The 23,637-nt window shown below is 35.8% G+C and overlaps 1 protein-coding gene across 18 annotated transcripts in view; it reads right to left on the reverse strand.

Annotated features, from left to right (window-relative positions):
• Positions 1-23,637, reverse strand: part of PARD3 (par-3 family cell polarity regulator) — a 461,106-nt gene that overhangs the window by 206,741 nt on the left and 230,728 nt on the right. For 9 of the 18 annotated variants that reach the window (XM_041122444.1, XM_030008342.2, XM_030008341.2 and 6 more), the window contains 4 exons: positions 19,144-19,235; positions 16,058-16,141; positions 6,328-6,453; positions 4,557-4,939 (listed from right to left, as the gene is read on the reverse strand). In XM_041122444.1, coding sequence (XP_040978378.1) covers positions 4,557-4,939; positions 6,328-6,453; positions 16,058-16,141; positions 19,144-19,235 — 685 coding nt within the window. Of the gene's footprint in view, positions 1-4,556; positions 4,940-6,327; positions 6,454-16,057; positions 16,142-16,280; positions 16,293-19,143; positions 19,236-23,637 lie in introns of all 18 variants that reach the window. The other 9 variants (XR_003922618.1, XM_030008338.2, XM_030008332.2 and 6 more) reach the window with 2 other exon arrangements.

Here is a 23,637-nt window from a genome sequence, read left to right on the forward strand (position 1 = left end):
AACTTTTTTTTTTCTCCAAGCAAAGCTCAGACCTCTCAAGAGGATCTTTGATCAACCTAATAGAAACATTCTTCCCTTTTTGCTACAGCCTGCTAAAAAGTAGTGATCAGAAGTGTTTTTAAAAAATAGAAAGATGAAACTTGATGCAGTTTATGTTTCTTCAGTGGCTAATAATGCCCAAAATGACTTGCTTCACTTTTGAATCTCATTTCTCAAGGTCAATTCAGTAATTTAGGAATCTACATGCTTAATTTCAAAAGTTACAAAAACCCCTACTGCATCTGAACAGGAATTCTTAAATCAGTCTAAGAGAATATATCACTTCAAAAGAAATTTTAAATAAAAATTTGGAATGTCAGTTCAAAGTCTGGCTCAAGAAACTGTGGGGGAAAACAGGAGAGTATGATGAAAAATGCATGTAAATCTGTACACTTCAGATACATGACGCAGGATACCGTACAGACAAGTTCAGTGGCCTCTCTTGTATACTCTGCTATCTAAACCCAAGAAAAACAAGTAATCCTCCAAATATGTGCTTTACTCCATAGCAAATATGATGCCATTTTAAATTAGCATACTCCCAAACTGTCCATGGCATGTTATTTGTGTCTCTAATGACTTCTTGCAGAAAGAAACTTGGGTGCAGCAGGGCTGAGTGTCACTGGCCCATAACACTGAATGCCCAGTCACCTGGTGGGACTTGCAGCGTTTAAGCTTGGCTCTGTATGTAAAATGGAGCATTATTAACCACAGAAGGGCCAGCAAGCCAAACAGGAATCCAGGAAGAAACCCTGAAGAGCAACAAGTCTCATAATCCTCCTCACATCTACAATTTAACCGTTTTTCTCTGTTGCACTGCTCAAAGGTGCCTCCTCCCTCTTGGGACTCGCCATCTCCTAAGACACAGCTGCTACACCCTTTCTGTGATGGACTTGGTGATTCCTACAACTTTCCTCCTGTAAGGTATCCTGCAGTTGTGTCACTCATTTCTTTCTCTTGAAGCCATACTATTTTGCAAGTGAGAAATATTCTTTGGGCCAAAAAGGAATAGACGATCACAACTCCAATGGCCGGTAGTTAAGTTGCTCTCTGGAAGCAGGGAGATGTGGACTGAAGTCCTGATGCACTGAATACTTCAGGAAAAATATTTGGTGGAACTAGGACCAACTTAAGAAACAAGAGTTCAGTTTTGACATTCTACCTCAAGAATTATATATCTAATTTAGCTAGACAAATATGTAGTTATAGATAGAAATGATCTGATGCAATAAGGATTATACTTAAAGGCAATCAAACAAAATGAAGCTGATTTAAAGACTGAGTACTTCAGGCTTGTCATAGTACAGCGGTATCAAAACCAGTATATATGAAATCTGAGTAATACAATGTCCAATTGAAAAGCAGTCTGTTGAATGCTTTAGTGACTATCAGGCTAAATGCTGTGAGTTACTCAGTGCTCAAAGACTAAGCCTTAGAATCATTCGTTGTATAATTGGTTATTTATTATTTATAAGTGCTGGACTAAATTTCTCTCAATTGCGTTGGCTCAAACCCTTGCAGTCAAAGAAAAAACACTCTGGAATAGTCCCGGTGTATATGAGGTCAAAATTTGTCCTAACACTCTGGGCGTTATATCAGTGGTCTTATTTTCTCCATATATTAGCTGTGAAGAACTATTTTTATTTATTTATACTTACTGTGTATCAGCTTACACCAAAATATATATATACACAGGCTCACTGTTATGTCTTGCACTATCTTAATTTGTATGAGCTATTAAGCTAGACTGTTATACAGCCTTAATGGCATTAGAATATCAGCAATAACCCCTACATCTATATGCTAAAAGTTCAGGCCCTGACCTTTAAGGAAAGATAAACAGATATCCATTTTCATTTAGCAAAGCCAACAAACATTCTGCATTGACTGAAACATATGACTGACCTTCTCTTCTGACTTTATTAAACAGCTAAATTCTATGAAAGTTCAGGTTATTTTAAAATGCCAAAACAGCAATAAATATTAAGAAATCATAATTACAGAAGCACGTACTGTAGGGCTATCTCACCATGTCATTTTATATAATAAAGCTCATGCAATATATAGAAACACAGCAGTAATAAAGAAGGTCTGTCTGTATTGAAAAAGAGTCAATTCTCATATACTACATCATTAACCAGAATGCACAGGTTAAATCGAAAGTGAATTTCAGAATGAAACCTTACATGCTTGTATGCCTTAATGCACCCCACAAGGAGTTTTTAATCTAATGATGGTAATTGGTGAAATAACTGCTGTCTGTTAGCTACAAAGAAAGCACATTTGTTAAATATCTATAAAGCCTGTATTATTACAACATCCTTCATTAGAAATAATCAAAGACAATCAACATCCCTATTGCACTCGTATTTATAACAAACTACTTGGGGGCATCCTTAAGTGTTTTGCTTCATTTGTTGCTCCACATGTATGTTCTCAGAGTGATTAAATGAAAGCCAAAATGGGAGGATTGCCTCTTTCTACAGTGGATATTAACAAATGAAAGACAGCAACAATAAAAAGGTATACTTCCTTATGCACAATTTTTTTTTTAAATATCACCATGCATAAAATACAGTACACTAAATAGTTTCTGTCTCTCTGTCTATAATCTGAACTAGGTGTCATTTTTTCATAAGTAGTATTCTCATATAAGCAAACTGTCGGGAACAAATATCCTCTCTAAACTTCTGAAATACATTCTAGATACGGATTTCAAAGCTTTTACTGGCATAAGAGCCATCAAATTTCTCTGGTGTGAACTAGATGTTAAAGTATCTTATAGATCACTTTCGATCAACAGGTAGCATGCATCTCCTTCACTCCAAAACCATCCAATGTACTGGTACCAGCAAGGCTAAATTACATTATAGAAGTAGGGAGAGTATTTATGAAACATTATCCAGTGCAAGATGACCAAAATGTAACCTCACATCACAGTCAAAGAATCCATAAAACATCAAAATTATATTCTCATATCTTAAAAGCAGCTATAATGCCACATTTGGTTTGTGCAAAAATATTGTGTTCCCATATTCTATATTCATTTGTTGGTGCTTTAAATTATATGAAATGTGTATTTCCACTCCTGGCTAAGAATTCTTTTATGTAATGTCCGAGTGATATTTCTACAGGCTTCCACAGACACAAAAAAATAGGTAAAATCACTGTAGTGACAGAACATATTTGTAAGCACAGTGATTCCTTACTCAGCCAATAACAATCAGTTTTTCCAAGCAGGCTCATCTGAGCTGATGGCCTAAAGAATTTCTTGAAGGAGCATCAACAACAGAAGCAAACTGTCAACTCAACCTTATGTCATCCAAGTTTGTAGAGCTTAAAATTCAGCAACCAGAAAGAAGCAATCTGGTGGTTCATGTGAAGTTCATAGAAAGGAAAGCGTAATGATAATGTGACAAGTAGCCTGGTACCTGTGAAACTGTAAAATCTCTACCATTCAAAGCATTCTCTTTGATACCTTTTGATAAAAAGATCAATTAATAAAAATTATTAACACTAAGCACATACAATATCCTAATGGGAACATACTTTGAGTTCACAGAGAATATTGTCACATGGGTAAACTTTTTGCTGTGTAATGTAAACCCTATTCTTGCTGCTAGAGATCAAATTATATCTAACCTTAAACATGCTCATTTTAATACCATAAAGCTTACAGCATGTATAATCCTTTAAAAAAATCATTTCCCAAGAGCTAAGAAATATTTGCATCTAAATGTCATTTTATTATACTTCAAACTATCTTAAAAGCACCTCAATGGTAATTACACAAAAATACCAAATTTTCTCATTTAGGACATTTAACACATCATAAAAATTCCACAGATGTACCAATGCATCTACATGCACACATATAACACAGATGTTGAGATAAGCACGCACTGCTTTCTCCTCTGCCCTTAAATAGTCTCTCACCCCCATTCAAATTACATTAGCATAAGGGCCAAGATAGGAAATATCCCATTACATCTCAATCCCTGAAACAAAGACTTTCATGTCCCAGTGGAATAAAGAAAACCTTGAGCTGGAAATTAGAAAGTCCAATTTACCAACTTATCCAACACACTCTTAAAATCTAATGGCAAAACAACAGTTAGTCAATTTGAAAAGTCATGATAACTGTAAAGTACAGAATATGGGCCGTTTTAGCTTACATATTTACATTAAATAGTTCACCACTCCCTGGGTCTTGGCCAACATAACTTGTAGCACTTACTGCTCTCTTACAACTTACAACTCTATTAGTTGAGAGACAGAAAACAATGTTAAAGCACTCTTCAAAACAGCCTTTTGCAAACACACTGCACACACTGAGTGCACAGCTGGACTCCTAGGCGTGCTGTCAGGGACAACTCAGCCCCTTGGCTTCAAAAATCAACCCATCACATGCCCCATGCTACTGCAAGCTGTCCTGCCCAATACAGTGGCACCGGACATACATACATATACTACGCACGCCTACCTCATGCTATATGAGGAGCGCACTAGTGCCTTACCTTTTCTCAGCTGTATACTGAGCCTCTTCCCTATCTTTTTGGTGTTATACCCACTGTTAGCAGTGGAGGTGAGAACTTTCTGAGGTGATGGTACCAGGCCCGAGGGTGGTTTCCCTGATGAATTCACACTATGAGGTAGCTGCGAGTAGGAGTCTGTCTGATCGGACTGGTTACCCGCTCGAGACATTCTTTGTAATGTGTGAAGTCCAGAATTGTTAATAGTTTTGCTGTCAGCATACTGGGAATCGGGGCTGAACCGGCTGGAGTAGTACGTGTTCTTCTCGCTTTGGGACAACTGTTCATACTGCTCTTTATTTGCCGCAGGGACCACGTGGAACCAAATGAAAGGCGTACGCATGGCTTGGCGAAACATATGCTGTGCTCTAGGTTTCAAAATGAACAGAAAATTAGCAAATTAGGACTGGCAGACTACAAGACATTATAAGCATAATTACTAATGTTAATTAAACAACATGAGCTGACAGACACATTGCACTCGAGCATAAACCATAAAACTTGAATCTGTTCACTAGTCTACTTGGTCTGCTTTTTGCTAAGGTTTATTGCCTTAGGGCAACACAATGGTTAAATATGCTTAACAACTAATGTACCAAATACTGGATTCGGAAAAGGAAAAATTTTAACCACAGTCTTGAAACGCAGACAGTTCTATGGCAGGACTGCAGTGTCCTTTCGTTTTGAACCTTGATAACTGCAATAATTGTGATAAGAGTAATCACAGTGACAACGGAATTATTAGAATGAAAATTACACTTTATACAAAGACTATGTATTTCCATAATTTACTGAGAGTATATGCGGTCTTGCAAAAAGTCTAGTTTACAATTTACTTTCTGTAAGTTAGTAGTCTTTCAGAATACAACATTAAGAAACAGGAAAAAAATGCCTAATCCTGCACAGACAGACATTGGGCTCTAGGTCACAATCCAAAGTACACAAAGTCAACAAGTCTCTTCACAGACTTAAATTGTGATTCAGAATCACAGAACAAGCAGAGACAAGCTGCTTTCAACCATATGGTACAGGGTTGTGTTCCAATCCAGGTTAGAGTCAAAGAAATAAAAAACACATTTCAATTGTATATTAGCATAGGACAATCAGAATAAATGATATTCCTTTAGACCTCAACATGTTAGGGTTTTCAGAATAATATTATCATCTCTAAAATCACTCATTTTCTGCATACTTCTCTTCCACTTTCTCTTTCAATTATCTGTGTGTGAACTACAACCTGATTTCACTTTTAAGTCTTTCCTATTCATTATTTCAAGATTCTACCAAGTCCAGGTGTCCATTGAGCAAGTATTTACAATCTCTCAAACTTCTCCAGGAAGTTTCTGCATATAGTACCTTTAGTTCTCACATATGCAAAACCACAAATATTTTAAAAATGTTAAAAATAAAGTCTCCATGCTCCATTTAAAGTCTCCATTTATATTGAACATGATGCATTGCAAGCATAAGAGCAAAAGTTATATGGGAATTTCAGGATAAACAGTTTACCAATGCAAGAAGAAAAAAATCTGTCAGGTGCAAAAAGAATCAATGAGAAGTGCATATACGTTAATTACAATAATTACCCTGAATTTTTTGTAGTTTGGCTAATTAAAAGCCACTAATGTCCGTTAGTGTATCTTTTCTTTATTAGAAAGGCAAGCTTAGACAATTTTTTCTTACTTGCCTCAAATTACTGCAAGGTACAGTGTTAAAGATCAAATAATGCAATGTAACGTGCAGTAAGTACACTTACTGTTCAAATCTCCTATTCCGAAGGTCTCCATCATTAATCCTGACAATACAATCATTCTCACGAAAAAGGTTTTCTTGTTCAGCTTTTCCACCCTTCTCCAATCGCTTTACCAGCAGCCCCAGGGTTCTGGAACATTAAGATTACAAATGACTACTGTTTGAACAATTTGCAGCACAGAAAATCCTACTGATTTAATATTTTATCATAAACACTATAGAAACTAAAATTTAAACCATCTTTACCTTGAAGTAGAATACCATAGTTTCAAATAATTTATAAGCATTACCTGAGTTATTACCCCTTATCCGTGAAACAAAAAGCCTAGGTGAATCAAGCATGTCATTTAAAAGTAAGAATGAACAGGCAGTGTGATGACAGCATGTCCATTCTTGCAAAAGGCCTAGACTTCTGAGCAGTAAAAGCTCCAAGAAGCACCACACACCTGAGAGCCAGCATCTTTTCTGCTAGTTAACTGAAGTTGAACAGGTTCAACTTAAAATTTGGATTTCTGAATTAGCAGAGAATACCACAGCCATCACTACTGCTTTTGTGCAAGTGAAATGTGGGGTCATCTCACATAATAAGCAGCCTATAACGAAGGGATGGATAGAGGATTCAGGAACTTCATGCGAACCAAATGTTTTTATTTTTAAACCTTAACTTGTTTTACTAAACAGAAAAGAGGAAATTAAAAACTTAAATGCCATTTTTAATTCAGCATATTATCTTAAATTAATTGGTTCAGTAATGGCTGAAGACAATTAGCATTTGATAGCCTCTGTGCAATGAGTTGGTCACCTCTGTCTAGTGCTTACCCACAGTGTCATCTTAAGGACATTCTTAGAGAGAAAAGGTAAACAAATATTCAACCTGAAATTATGAAACGGATCCTGAAGAGTGGATTTCTGAGGTACCAGTAGGATAGTGTGAAAATTCAGTGCTGTTTCTATAGCTGAACTCTAGGTTTGAAGAAGGATTCAATCTTGAGGATTATTCTTGCATCGACACTGCATTTGATTTTTTTAAAGAAGATCAGTTTTACATTGAAATCCCACAGAATGTATCAGTGGGTCAAATTCACATCATCCAAGTCAACAGTGTTACTTTTTCAGAAGTCATTTCAAGGCATGGCGTGAAAAATACTTGGTTGCGTGGCAGGAATTGCAAGACCACATATGTCTTTTAGCACAAAACTTTCAGTGATCGTAGCACTTCAGTTCACACATACCTCAAAGTAAATGAGCAGTCAATGATGCTTAAAAGGACTCCTCATGCGCTCAAAAGTTATGTATGCACTTGAGCACTTCATCAAATGGGTCAGAAAAGCAAAATTAACTTTAACTTATTTCTTCCACTTTAAATTCTTCATTTACCAATTTATCATCAACATATGCAAATAAGACATTTATTTTACAGAACAGTCATACGTTTTCTCCTACAAGGCAGATGAAGGAGTAAGAGAAACGATCCTAGTAATATTTCCATTTTGGAACCACCTAGAGACATTAAGATACGAAGTTGAGAGAATCTGTACATGTAAACAGACTGTGGGAAGAAAAACAACATAAAGCATTTTGACAACACAAATCATCAAATGAAGTTTGAGTCAGACATTCACATTTAAGTGATACTATTCTGTTTCCAACCGATATGGAGTATTTTACGAACACCTAACGTACTGCACCTTTGACCTGTTTGGGGGGTCCCATCAGAGGCAAACCTTCTCCACTCTCATTTGGTTCCCGATGGACCACTCGGGTGCAGTCACTGATGCTAACTGTGATTGGGCTTGACTTTAGCTCAGCTGCTGCAATTAGCAATATGTCTCTTTGCAATAACACTGGTGAGCACAGGGACCAGAAAGATTCCATAAAGCTAAAATATCATTTCTCTAGAATCCATGCATTTCAGAAAAAAAAAAAAAATCTTGAAAAACACAACCAATACTAGTGTGTATCTAGTCCTATCCCTCCCCATCTCAAGCTGATATTCTTTGGGTTTGGAAAGTTCTGCCTTTTGCAGATTCCTTCCAACAACCCAGCATCTCCTATTAAAAAGGAAAATAAAAAACAATTTTCCCAAATTTCCCAAAGCAAGAACAATTCTTCCATGGTTTTTTTTTCTGATCACCAAGGTAGTGAAACACCTTGTATTATCTAGATATTTTGGCTGGTTTTCTGTTTGCCTTTCCCACAATCCTCTAATAGTTTGTATGAAAAAAATTTCTGAAAGTCCACAAGTCACACTCTAACTTAATGACCATGTTGTCCTCCATTTATTGTACTAAAATTTGTTGATAATTATGAAGGTATTTTGTTACAGGAAGTAAAACAAAACAAAATTAAAATATATTGATTCAATCCCTTTTTACTTCCGTTGGCTAAAATAAGCTTTGAACACAGTCTCACATTTTTTAAACTGATAAATAATTATAAAAAATAAAATTTTATAGATTGTTAGTTGCAAGAAAGCACTAAAATAACAGTTATGAATGTTAATGATAAAATGGAAAAAGACTTGTATGCCTTCATTACATTTTTTTAATCAGAATTATAGCTTTGATACATGTAAAACTGACGGTCAGAAAACACGTTTGTGACTTTTTCACTTGTGAATTGTTGAATTTCTCTGGGGAGACAGTGTCTTTGAGCCCCAAAGTGAAGTTATTGAAGAGGATGTCTCTAAATGGGGAAGAGATAAGCAAGCAAATACAAAATTGGGAATGCTACATTTGAGAGAGGAAAGAATTGTGTCTACTCTCTCTTTTCTTTCATTTCATGCTGAACTGCACTTCCATGCAGGTGTGCTCCTCTGTAATGCCCAAAGACAATTCAGAATTTGGATGTGCGTGCAATGCTTGCACAAGACCATACACAATAACTGCAACAGGTGTTTTGTTTATATGGTTATATATTAAAAATATTAAAATATCAATATGCTAAATATCAAAACATATTCTACACAAAGTACGACACTCCAAGTTAATACTATGATAATACACTATATAAAATGATTATTTCATCCCAATGTCTCCACGTACTTATGATTACAAAGTAATTGGTCTATCAATGGTTTTTGCATAGCGTTTTTCTTGAAACTGCTTTCTACTGTTTCGCATTGTGAAGTTATATTAAATTATTAATGCAAGATGTATCTTCATGCCCGGTTTGTCATTTCTTAAATTTACTTCACCTAAGCTCTCAAATCTAGTAAAAATATTACTAACCCTAGCCAACGGTAAAATAATGTAACACATAAATAAACTACCAGTCAAAATTGCAAATAATCTCATTAAACAAAGGCTATAAGTTCTACTAATGCAAGATTGCTCATCTCAGACATAACATATGGTGTTCATGAGAATTTTGCTTTTTAACAAATGTTAGAGCTAGGTTAACCAAGGCATATAAAGCTAAAGTCACTGAGAACAGATTCAAGGCTGGATGAACAGCCTGAGTTGAATTTGAAACCAGTATCCTCACAGTGCCTTTTAATTTATTTAATTTTTTTGATATAAATACATGGGGCAAAAGATCCTTTTAGACACAGTTCCAGAAACAATTTCCTGAATGCAGTTCTGCATAGCAGAGTAAACTCTCCTAGTACTTGCAGAAAATGTATGTTCCTGAAAATTTTAGTAACAAAAGCCTATCAATTTTCTACAGTATTTCTTCAGCATAATATGGTTAGATGTAAGAATATGACTCTAAAAAAGGCATTATGGGAATTCAATGTTTGTTGTTGCAGTAACTGGAGATAAACAGAGTAGGCCTGATATTGCAAATATGCAATAACCTAAAAACTAATTGGATTTTTTTTTTCCCTGCCGTATGCCACTACGATTAATCCTGATAAGTACAGATGTAGCTCTACTACAGTTTCAATATTACATTTCCCACATTAGGAAAACATAGATTTTGAAAGCGTGTAATCTAGTATAAAATACAAAAGTCAGTGTATATATTTGTTTAAATGCAACCATATAGCATACCAATATATGGGTGCATTTGAATTTGGTTAATCTTGTCCAGTTAAAGTAAGCCAACACATTTTCTAACATAAATTCTTCCATTATAAAAGTTTTAAACTGGAACTTTGAGATTAAATATTGTGTGAATCTCTGCAAAACACTCTGCAAGTCTACAACCCTGTTGAAACAATAATTATAAATGGAAATTTGGTACCTGCACTGTTTTAGACTAACGTTAGCTGACATGGGGACAGAAGGGAAATAGTATCAAAGCACAGAACTCAATCTTTGTATTTGTTTTAAATACCTAACTGGGAATGTAAACAGCTTAGATTATATTAGCATTTGCACCACTGTATTTCCACAAGGTTCATTACTCTAATTATACAATTAAAATAAACTCAGCTACATGTGTTAACATTTCAGTTCTCAGTATAAATTACAACCAATGATAAAAGTAGAAATAAGCAGCGAATGTTTTATTGACATCTAAATTGCCTGAGTTAGTCTGGGTAGTTCTTTGAAATTGTGAACTCCCCACATGCCATCCAGCTGTATGGAAATGATGATAATTTGTCTTAATAAAAACTGACAGTAAATACTATGAGAGTAATAAAAATATTACATTGAGCATCTAGAATATGATTTGGCCATCACCACCCATTGTACGTACACACTGAAGTTATTTACCTATTACCTGCAAGCTAACTGTAATATAATCAAATCAGACAGAACAGAAAATAACCAATTTAGATGTTTATGTAAAGTCACTAACGTGAAAAGGCAAAAACTAGATTAAGGGGCAAAAATAACGATCGTTTGAAAAGCCAATGTGTAGCAGTTTCATGCAATGAAAGATCTCTGAGAAGTTCTACAGGAACATAAACACGGTATAAATTTCCTGAGATTTGGAGGTCAGAGTAGGCAAATTAGCTTACTTGTTCAAGTTAAATTATCATGGCTGATCAATGCTAAATTGGACATAAACTCCTTTGCACAACATTGACGTCACGGCGCTACTGCAGAGGCATTAAAATAACTTTATCAGCTTTCACGCCTGAAGTCCGGAACCAATTTCCAATCTTTGGTAACTACTCCTCAGCTTTTTAGCTTGAATAATACTTCAAATTAAGTTTATATAACTTTTTAAAGGCTGAGATCAGAAAAAGAAAGGCTTGAATGCAGCTAAAAGAGTGAGGGAATGGTACATTCGCACCACAGGGAATCTTTTCCCAATGCATATGTTTTTGAAAACCATGGCTACCTTTGAGGCTTAAAAGGTCGGAAATGCGGGAGAGGAATAAATGGAGATGCAGATAACACACACCTCCTAGATGATCAAACAGAATACGATCATTAGAGAGGCAGCTTGAAGGTGGTATTAAGGACTCTCAGTATAGGCAATGGCCATTAGATAATACTTTAGTTTTCTTTGTATCTTGAGTAAAAGACTAAAACTTTTACAGTGAAGTATGAGGTGATTTTTAAACTCTAGAAAATGGAGGGCACTTCCACTAAAAGTAAAAAAAATAAAAGAACTACAGAACAGAAAAACATATAAACAATTTTCTAGTACGGTATACATCAATGCCTACCTTCATTTGAGGCTTTTCATTTTTTTAGTAAAATCTGTTAAATTTGTCATTTAAACTGACAAAAAGCAATGAAATTCAGTCTCTTATTTTTCCAATTCTTCTGAGACTTCCTTAATATTTTTAAGACATTTAGGATATATAACATAGAAACACAGATTAAATATTTTTAGCTGCCAGGTTTTAGCTCTATGGATTTTGTGGCATGCTTCAATAGGAAGAACAGCTGGCAGAGCCCTACATACTGCTCTGCATCAAATGGGGTTTTCAGATGAATATCCAAATCCTTTTCTGTTCTGTTTTAGTAAGTAGACTTTACAGTAGTCTTGGGACTATAACTTCCCTATCATTATTCACAGAGATTTCTGGTGTTATCTCATATATTCTTTGTGTCAGTTGAACCTGCTTCCAAAGACAGACATGGCAGGATTTCAGAAGAGCAGCTAAGGTATAGAGCTTAAGAAGATTTCAAAGACTCTTAAAAGTAGAAGAGGTCATGTAACAGTAAGTTATGCTATAATTACTATTAAGCTTGCAGAGGAGAGCTTGATACAACCCCATTTATGCATCAACATAACATCCCCCATCAGCCAGGATTTCTCAAATGCTATTCTTCAGGGACTGAGTGCTTGCTCTGCTTTCTGAGCACCTAGTAAGAAGGAATGATTGGTGCTAAAGGCAATTTTGCACAGATTTAGAATTTTCTTTCCTTTTATGCTTTCCTCTCATTCATTTCCTCTTTGCTCTACTCTTATCTAAACACTTACCCGTTCACTTTCTATTCTGTCCTTCTTTCTGCTTTCATTTTCATGCTTCCTATTCTGCTTAGCACTGCATCTATGCCATTGCAAAAATGTCCAAGCGGGTTTTGCAAACAAAACTTTTATCTTCAAAAACTTCACAACCGTAAGGTGATGAATACGTATACCCCTCCCCAATATTGGTAAGGTGAACAAACTGTTATCCAAATCATATGATCAAAAAGGCTAATAAAGGACTGATAAACTTCTAGAGGTAAAAACAGAAGGATAATAAGCAAACATATCCATAGAAGAAAGTTTGACCATGTCTGTACAAAGCAATACTACTTTTCCCAGAGAATTATGGAGATATTTTTTTTCCCATTTAAAAAAAAGTCTCCGTTTTACTAGAAACAGAAATAATTAGTAGCATCTATATATATGAGGCAGAGATCTTTACAGATTTTGTTCAAGATCAAAAGCCAATACTGAAGACAGATTCTTACTCCAAACCCAAATCCTCAAAAGACCATGAAAAAGTCAAATATTTCCTCAATACAAATAAAGAACATAGTTCTGGCATATAATTTTTAGAGGTTTGGGGTGTTTGCTTTGGGGGAGGGTGGATTTTTTGGTGGGAGATTGCCCCGGCTTATTGCATAGGGGAAAAAAGGGAGAATTGCATCAGTATGTTTTTATACTTTTTCACTTTTTAAAATTATTGATTTAATAAACATTGTCTATTAAGTAACATTTTCAAAAGCAAGAGAAAGGAACTGGAAGAAAAATAATTGAAAACACAGCATAACTGGAATTGAACACCAAGCAAACATAAAACAATGGTGGACCAATGGACTAAGTTATATGATACATCAGACTTTTTGGACATCCCTCAAAGTCTTTACTGAGTCCTGTATTTCATTTTGTATATTTAGGTTTCTACTGAGCAGATCCCCTGCTCAAGTAAGTTAGTTCACTCTAGCACGGAGCATTATGCTCTGCAGCCAGAGGAGGAACAAAGAGCAGCCATGTGCTAGAGTGAGAAACAAGTAGGCAGAAGAGGATCCCTGCCAAGCACCTGCTCTCCCTCTGAATCTAGCAAAAGGAAAACCAAGTGTATCTTATCTGCTCAAAAGAGCTGGGGGACCAGGAGGGGGAGGGGAAAAAAAAAAAACAAACCAACAACAACAAAAAAACCCCCACAACACAAAACTCCCCATGAAGTGCTCCAAAACTGAAGTTGGGTGCATTCCTTTCCCTGCCCACACCACAGGCTACAGGCTGCTGGAGAAAATGTCTTTGTTCTCACTGAAAGCATGTAGAGGTGTGGGCACAGCTGACAGTAAAGCAGCAGTACAACACAAGTGCTTATAATCAATATCAAGCAATGAACTCTACTTTTCTTCCACCACAATGCAGAAAGCATGGGAGAAATGTTTTGGAAATATCAGAGGTCCTCTCCAATTCTGCTCCTCCACACTTTCAAGACATGGACCCAAATATCTCCCCTCTCCAGCAGATTATCTGGGGGAGGTTCGAAAAAAACTCAAGAGAGCAATTGCGCATACCATCCATTTTTCAGTGAGAGGAGTTCTAGTATTACAAAGAAAAAGCAAATAAATTGTAATACAATATTTTTTTCCCTTGTAACAGAATTTGATTTTCAAGTATGTTCTGATTCTAAACATCTATATTTAAAATTGGCTTTCCTGTTATAAAACTTTATCATATAATCCCAAACTGAGGACAAAAAAGAGTTAATACTCCTTTGTAGCTCTTGACATAGCTAGCATCCTTAAAATAGTGAGATATTTTATTTCTGTGTTTATGGCTTTTTCATTTTACATGCTCTCATTATGTATAAACAGTTTAAGCTTCGTCTCAAATTTGACAACCACATTAACATCCTGGAATTGAATTTTACTTGAGTTTAAATTATTATTCAAAATGTCAAAATACACATTCCTAACATCAATTTTATTAAACAAGTACTTAGTAGGCAGCCAACATTCTTAATCCGGTCTTTTTCTTGGCCTTCACACTGCCTAAATCCCAGATAACTGTGCGAACGTTTCAACCATTTCCCACTTTATGGGATTTACTTCTGAGCTTATGTTTGACGCATCACTCACTCATGCCCTTTCCTTCCCCACACTGAATTTACTAAATTTCAGATTGTGAAAAGAAGAATTTACCACTTTATGGAAGTTTGTTCTTAATACTTATAGTCCTCAGAAAAAGTAGCCTTAAATTTAAAAAAATTACATTTTCTCATAATACTTGTCAGTATGGCTATGAAAGCACTGGGTTTAAAGTAACAACTGCAAATAAAGCTCTTATACTGTGTTTAAAATACTGTGACGGTATTTGGTATAGACAGAAAAATACATTTATCATTTCTGAAAAGAGGGTATCAATATTTGAGATATATATGCATAGCAAGTTAGTTTTGCTCTTAATTACTAAACTGAAATTGCTGTTGGGTCGACAGACATGTGAGAACATAATACCCCTTCAGGTGTAATCAAAGATTACTTTTTAAAATATGTATTTGTTCCCCTTTTCCTTAAAGACGGAAAATACAGTGTATCCTTAGAATATGCATCACCAAAATAAAATTTGCATGTATTCCTGAAGAACTATCATTTTTCAACATACTTAAAAGCTTCAAATCCACCACTAATTGCTACAAAACCTAAGCTATTTTTCTGAGACGTTAATGACCCTAAATGCTAAAACTCTACTTTAGCAAAGTAAGCATTAGAGATATGTATTCTGTTTACAAATATAATCCCCTACATTATATTTTTTCATGTAAAGGACTTTCTTTACACTTTTTTGTGTAAACAATCCAACTTCAGGAGTTCCAGCCTATCATATAATAAAACAGGTTCACCTTCCCCAAAACCAGAATGTTTCAATTGGTTTTGCTACTTCATTTTAACCACAACAGATGGGACAACACTAAATATCGAAAGCATGGTGATTGATTTCTGTTCCACTCTTACCAAGCACAGGCATAGGACGCCTCTGGTTTACACTCCTGCTGTTATTTGGGAACTTGCGGCTCTAAATAGTCAGCAAGGAAATGTTGCATAAATATCTACCTGAATTAAAGCAGCAGATTATAATTTTTAAGAGTCCAAAAGGAAATGTCTTTATACTGCAATTTCCCATGAGATTACAACAGAACCTCTATTGAAACCCCAGAGTTCTAACTCCTCTTAAGCAGAGCCTTTCCATTATAGAGTCCATTCCAAGTACAGAGTCAGTAAACTTGCATCTCTTCCTTTCTTCATCAGTAAGACTGCCTTTTGAAAAACATACAATATTCTACAGAAGGCAAAGGCACACAGTACAAAAATTAACACAGCTAAGATAAAACACAGCAAGTTACAATTCAATTAAAATCCTACACAATACGTTACCTTCCGCCTCGGGCACTGAAAGGCACTACATGGATTCCCAAAGGCCCGCCGTCATTGGAGACTTCTACGAGCTTTACCATATCACTGTGAGACAATGATGAATGAGGGAATATGAACATGTACCGTGAAGGAACCAAAAAACCCCACACAAACATACAGAGAAAAACAAAACCATTCCAGAAATCAAGTCATGGTGATGAAAGCATTGTTGAATGCTACGTACCTGAAGATTAATCTGATGGCATGAAAGGAGATCAATCATCAAAAATAGTTCAATTAATAAACCAAACAAAAATCAAAGAAATTTTTTGTAAACTTAGTTTGCTATATAAAAATAGCTATCATCATCACATGCATATTCTTTTATTCCTTCCTTACTCTAAAGTTAAATTTAAAGTTAACTGTTTGGACTATTGAGCAGAAATACCTTAAATGCCACATACAATTTTTCCTCAGAAGCCTAAAGCTGATCATAGCACTAACGTGCTTTAATTTTTTTATCTTAGAGAAAGCCCACTCTAAGCCTTAACATTAGCTTTCACGTAACCAGCCCTTAATCAAATAAGAATTATTAAATTTTTAATTGGTTAAATTCTTCTGTTTTAAAACACACTAATTTGTTTTATTATAATTCCATTTTATTTATTGGAAGATTGCTCTATGTGTATCTCCTTACCAGACAAATTTCCAAAATAAAATTTAACTATAACATTCAAAACCAACCAGACATCCTCCTGAAGCAACTATACATCTAGTTTTCAATTATACTTTTTGCTGTAGAGAGGGAAAAAGTGAAAGAGGAAAGTACAGGTTCAGAAAGAGATGCAAAAATTCTAGAAATAGATTTGGACCAAATCTACAGATGCATTTGAAACACGCCCACATCTGGAAAGGTGGAATATAGCCCATAAACCACAAAGAGTTATAAATACCCAAATAAGAAGATAATGCACAAAGACCAAACCTCTCAGTAAATCTGGAAGTGAGAGATCTGAACGAAAGCCACAATCTAGATTTGTGGCTTATACCTCTCTCTAGGATTACATACTTTTTCCACATTTCCTGGCACTACATATATATATACACAGATCTTTGAGAAGCTTGTTTCTCACAAGCATACAAATCAAATTTATTCTAGAAATGGAGCAAATAGCAAGACCAATGCCCTATGAAAGCAGTAAAAGATTTTCTACTTCCTCAATAAGCTCTTGATCAGATGGTGGCCCATCAGTTTGCAATGCTCAATCTGGAGTTTGAGAATAACCAGACCACATATTGTTAGGAAGTCAACAAAAATCCCGTGTTGCAGTTTATTTTAGATTTCCTCCACATTCAATTTTTTTAATATATTTTTAAGGTAGCCTTTACATTTGTTCTATGCCTCAATTCGTGTCTGATTTTTTTAACTTGTTTTTTAAACAACACAAGTGGAAGCTCTCTATCCCTGTTGCCACTGTTTAGCTCAAGAAAGTACTGCAACAACAGGAGAGCTGAGACACATCAGCTAAAACCATATTATTCTTCACACACGGACCACTGTTTTAAGACTGCCAGCATTACAACTTTTGGTAATGTTCCCTGTCCCAGTTCCTGTACAGGCTAACTTCATTTCATTCTCACTGTACATAAAGGCTAAGCTTTCATTAACTAGTGTGCAAAGCAGCGCACAGGAATCAACCAATGCCTTTCACCTCCAAAAGGTACTCTAAAAGACATCTTTTGCTATTGGTATGCTTATGGCTCCCTATGATCAACTTTTTTCCAACTTTCCTATTAGTTTAAAAGAAAATTGAGGGCTGAGGAAGAGAACAAGTGAAAATCAGTGTGATTCACCTGGAACTGTCATAAGTGGAAACACAGCTTAAATAATTAAAAAAAAAAAAGTCAGTTTTCATATCCAGCCTACACTGTTTAACTTGTTCTACCGCTTGAGTCAGTAACCTTCCTTTTTTCCAAAATACACATTTAAGGTCTAGGCAGTCATTTTTCTTATCCTTTTTCTTCAAAAAAATCCATCCCAAATTCAAATGTTATACTCTGTAGAACAGAACACAAAAGGAAATTATCCCTTCCTAAGAGAGATTGTTTCAATTCTGCTTCCTGGTTTTCTCAGAAGTTTGGGCCAACTACTTCAAGCAAATATACAAAGTAGTATGATATCAAAACAGAAGGAATGAAGTAGCATAAGATGAAAAGTCAATAAGTTACTCAAAAGCAACACCAAGAAGCATTACATTGGACAGAAGTTCTGCAAACTCTATTTAGCAAACAGCATTTGGAATCTCCAATGTAACAGATTTTGTATATAGAACAGAGTAAAACTCAGCATGTATTGCCTAATAGATGTCACCATGATCTTTATCTAACATTTAAACCCTCTGCACCTAATTCATAATTTAATTCAGAAATAATAGGAGCAGATTTATTTTTATTTAAAATTTAAGTTTAATCGATTTAAAGGGTTTAATTTAAGGATATCATTAATTCCATAGTGAGGTATGGATCAGCTCTTTGCAATGAAATGCAAAAGGTCAAGCTTGCTGTATCTCATGATGAAATAAAATATCCTTAACTGATTTTATTTTTTTTTTCAATTAGGAAGAGCTTCCCACTCCTAAACAACATCAGTTTTCATCCATTCACAAAGTATGAGGTTTTTGACCACATAACTTATGTGACCCCCCATGCACATCTTCCCAGTAGACTGTGAACTGGTGACAGGAATTAAGATTTTCCTCTTTGAAATTCCTGCCTATTGATCTATTTGTGTTAGCCCTGACCCTATTCCTTCTGTCAAGTTTTCAGAGTTCCATCAAATAAGCATCTTCTTTGAGGCAGAAAATCTACTGTAGCATCAGCACTTATAAATGTCAAGTTTCCGATGCTCATCTTTAACACAGGCTTTTTAAACTGTTTAAAATCTGTGTTAAAAAGGTCCATGAAGCAAATTGTTTAAAACCAAAATGACACATGACCTAAAAAAGACTGCCCCATTTTCTTAAGAGCGTATTGCTCCGAGTTTTTTGCTAGTCCATGTTCAGTCTCAAGATTCATCGTTAAAACAATGTGTTCTGCCAGTAACTTACTCCAGGGAAAAACTGGTAGCATTCTCCAAACCAGTGTCTGCATGTCCAACTGGCTCAACTCTGCTGTTGTCCTCCTCTGTTCGATCTTCATCCTAGAGATTAAAAAAAAAAAAAAAAAAAAAAAAAAAAAAAAAAAAAAATCATTTAAATCTAGGTTTAATAGGTTAACTCATTTTAATAACACCATTTTACCATTTTCAGATGATTGGGGTTACCACACGTGCAGTGGAAATGTGTGCTTCCACAACTACAAAAATCTTTTTTGTTGCTGTCTGAAATGGTTGCAAATTGGTTTTTGTCCCTTTACACGTTTTTGTAATGATATTTATAGTTTAGTCAGGTTTATATCATAATTTTACTACAGTTATAAAAGCAACGCTACAGAAGTTATCACAGCCAGCATTTTTTTAAAAGGTACACAAGTAAAAGCACGAAATCAGCTGATGGTCAGCAGTGTTTGGGTAAACTTCTTCCAAGCTCTCTCTGGGCAGGTTACTGGGGTCTCAGCTGACCACACAAGGCAGCTCACTGAGGCTCATTTGCCAAGAGTTATAAAAGTGTAAGAAAATGCAGCTTGTATAATTTCATAAAGTACCAAGTACTCTTTAAACATTTTTTCCCAGGCCTTTATTAATAGCACACCAGAAAAGGCTGACATCAAAGAGTTACGTGAGGCTCTTATGCTAACCGATTGATTTTATTTTTAATTTGACTTTCCAAAAAGTACATACATTATTCACCAAATGTGTAATTTTAATGTCAAAGTTGTGAATGTTGTATTTTCAAACTTAGATCAGGGTAATTCAAGGACTACCAGTAAGACCTAAAACCATTCTTACACCTGCGTTACTCATTAGAAGCTTATGCTTTTAATTACCCGTGTGACCAAACAGAAAATATTATAAAGTGTGAACACTCGGTTTCAAACACAGACTTAGATTCTAGAGCCAGAGCCATCAGGTCAGTAAAATAATAAGTGATAGGTTATGAGTTTAGCACACAGAGTCAGACAACATATTAAATTATTGAAGAGATATTAAAGGCAGGCAGAGGCAGTTGGTAATGTCCAATTGACATTTCCACTGAGAATCTGCAAAAGCAGGAGGCTGGATGCATCAAGCTTCCATGGGCTGTAGAGATGCCTTGTGCATCCTGGATCGCAGCACGCTGCGTGAAGCCAAGCTACTTGAAGACTGATGATCCTGTGTTTTGAGAGGCTTTAATATGCACTTCTTCGTCATCTATCTCTGTTAAGCACTAGGCAAGTAATATATTTCAAAGGTTAACCAGCATCTTGAACCTGCCTGGAACTGCATTATGAATGTAAACAAGAACTCAAAATAAAATATTTTCCATATAGTAAAAGTTGCTTATAAACCCAATATAAAGGATAATCCATACAACTCATTAATGTGACATAAGCCAGCATTTACTTTTCTATATTTACTGATTTCAGCTGAAGTTCTGTATGTACCATGGCCTAAAGTTTAAAAATAAATAAATATTCAAATCTCCATGACAATTCTACAGTTACATGCAAAAAGGTGTATATATAGGAAAATCAGAATATTTGGAGTTGTTTCACATTAAAAAGAAGCATTCCACCTTGTTTCATACAGTATCTTGCAGATCACTGTTGCCATGGGTTTCTTGTTTTGAAGTTAGGAACACTGGTGATTGTAGAAAACTACATAGTGTATTTATCTTGCACTGAAGCTATTATCTGCAAGTCTAAAATCAGAGTTGCTGATGAAACGCAATTTTGAATCTCAGCTATGACAAAAGGTCATCAGAAGTGAATGTGACTTTGTTAATACAATGGTTTTGGCAATTTTCCATGTGTGGTCTTTTCAAGCAAACATACGATAAGTATAAACACATGTAAGAAGAGACCAAAATAACATCCTATTAGCAGATATGCCTCTGCTAACAAATGTCTGGCTTTATGCTGTGTCATTTTAGCAGACATCTGTATCATACAATGTAAGCATCATTAATCTAGTACCACTTGGGTCCTACACTACCATCTTTCAGCCCCACAAGTTTTTCCCTTGACTAGTTTAAAGTCTGTACATAAAACTCCCCTTGCCCCAGTCCATCTTTGCAGCAGTCCTTCGGACTTGCTCTTGATAGACCCACTTTCAGTGCCCTCCTGGGATACAGCCCGCCATGCAAGACTCGAGCTAAATCCTTGAGGAAAGCCTTCTTTCTACCACTTCCCAGCCCTGATAGTATCTTTGCTCTCATTCCCAGGGCCTCCTAATGTCAGCTCACACTTAAGCCTCTCCACTTGTTGCACATCCCATTTTCTTTCTTTCTGTCCCACCTGGTGGCCCAGAGGTTTATTCTGCCAAGGGAAGGAGCATCCCCCTGCCCAACCCCGAGCGCAGCTAGGACGAAGGCAACAGCCAACTCACCTGCCTCCTGCCTATACCATAGCTTTTAATATTAGGATGTAACATGTCAGAAACTGCAAACCAAAAGCTATGTAAAACAGATGCTATCTGGCACCATCACATCTACTTTTTGTGCCTTTTGTATCGAGAATTATAAACACAGCAAGTTTTGGAACCAGAGTCACTGTCAGTTATCCAAGCAATTAAGAAACAGCAGCTCCCACACACCTCTGTCTGGCTTTTCCCGGACAGCAGACAGATCTGTATCAAAAACATGCACGTGCCTGTAAATAGGTGCTTAGAGGAGGAATCACAACCCTAACGAAAGCACTACTGCCATAATCAACAGATGTATGATGTATCCTTTTAAAAATCTTTAATATTACAGTAATCAGGCTCTCTTTTCTTCTCAAAATAACACAGATTTTGATTTATGTTGAAATGAACAGAGAGAAAAATTGGACACCTGCAGAGGGATTTGACTTAAAATTCTGATTTACTAAGAAAAGTAACTAGCTGTGAAAATCTCTGCATCAAGCAATTATTTCTTTATTTGGAAAGCAGTTTTTCTTCTGCAAGGCAAATTCCACCTGGATGTGCTATCATGAGGTAAAACGAGGAAAAGGACGTTTGGAAGACCAAGAAAGTTTCCGAGAACACAGACGGATATTATTGCAGATGCTTCTCAGAAACAACTGATTTGAGCAAACTCCCAAACCTGTAAGGTTTCTTTGCTCTCTATAGAAACACCAATTCCTGCTATATCAAAAGATACAGCTTCTAATGTACAGCCACTAAAGACAGAAAGATTTTTTTTTCCAAAATTGAAATAGAGTAATTAAAAGACTTCTTCCAATGTACTTCTACCTATCCTGATGTGTTCAGCGCAAAATTCCCCCAATTGCCTTTTGCTAAGATGACTCAGCCAGGGCTTCTCACCTGGGCCTCACTGTGCCACCAGACATGGATGCAACTTTCCTTAAAGCATCCATGCCATCTGTCATGTATTTAGGCTACTAATACAGAGATTAAACAATATAATTACAAGTTTGAACAATGGCATCAAACAGAAAGGAAACTTCTTGAAATTTATTTTAGTTAGTTTAAGAGAATTAGGGATTTCAAAGAGTTATTCTTACTTTTAAATGGAACTGTACAAAATTTCTGTGTCTTGTAAGAGTCAAGTTTGTGCGCAGGCACACAGCAGCAGACTCTTGCAAAAATTTTAAAAAAAGTCATTGTTCGAAAAATAAAATTAAAAAATCACTATTGTTCTAAGTTCTGTAATAAAATTAATGACTCCAAAACTGAAAAATTATCTTAACTGCCTAAAATGGACTACTAGTGCTAGCAGTTCTGCCTATAAAAAGGTCCATTTCACAGTTCACTTGCACAGCATTAACGAAATACATATGAAAATTTGCAAATTGTTTTGTATTTTTCCCTATCACCCCCTAGGATTACAAAATCCTCGGTTAAGAAATGTAAGCAGTACACTTGCCAACAGAACCTTATTCAATATATATGAACCCAAACAGTCCCTTTAATTACATTTTCTCAGATTACTTATGAGTAAAGACTGTCTTGTGTCATCTTCAAAGCTCAAAACCAGCCATGCCTTCCCTATCTTACTGGACATTTTATCTTTACCAAAATATCAGCTCCTGCCTCTTATTAATCCACAATTGCTACCAGTCACTACTTCATCTTGAAAGTACCACCTTCCCCACTCATCTTTGCTGTTCAATACACTTCTAATGAACTCCCCCAAAACATAAGCAGAACTTCTTCACATTCCCTCGTCTTTTGAAGATTACCTGCAGAAAACTCAATAGCAGCCAGGGAGTCTGAATAAAGTTAGTGCAGTCACTTAAATTCCTACATGTGCAGTCTTGATTTCTAGGTGCCTGGTCTGAGAAAGTACAATCTACTTCAGCCAGACACAATGGGAAATGGGCTCTGAAGGAATGTGAGAGTTATGTATAAATTTGTCTTCCCTGAACACTTAATCCCATCTCTCACATTCAATAGCAATATCTCCATGGTACCAATAACTGAAAAAAATGGGAGTAAAGGTGTTTGGCTTGGGTAGGTTGGT

The sequence above is a fragment of the Aquila chrysaetos genome, chromosome 3, assembly GCF_900496995.4.
Source record: "Aquila chrysaetos chrysaetos chromosome 3, bAquChr1.4, whole genome shotgun sequence".
In the NCBI taxonomy this organism is placed as follows: domain Eukaryota; kingdom Metazoa; phylum Chordata; class Aves; order Accipitriformes; family Accipitridae; genus Aquila; species Aquila chrysaetos.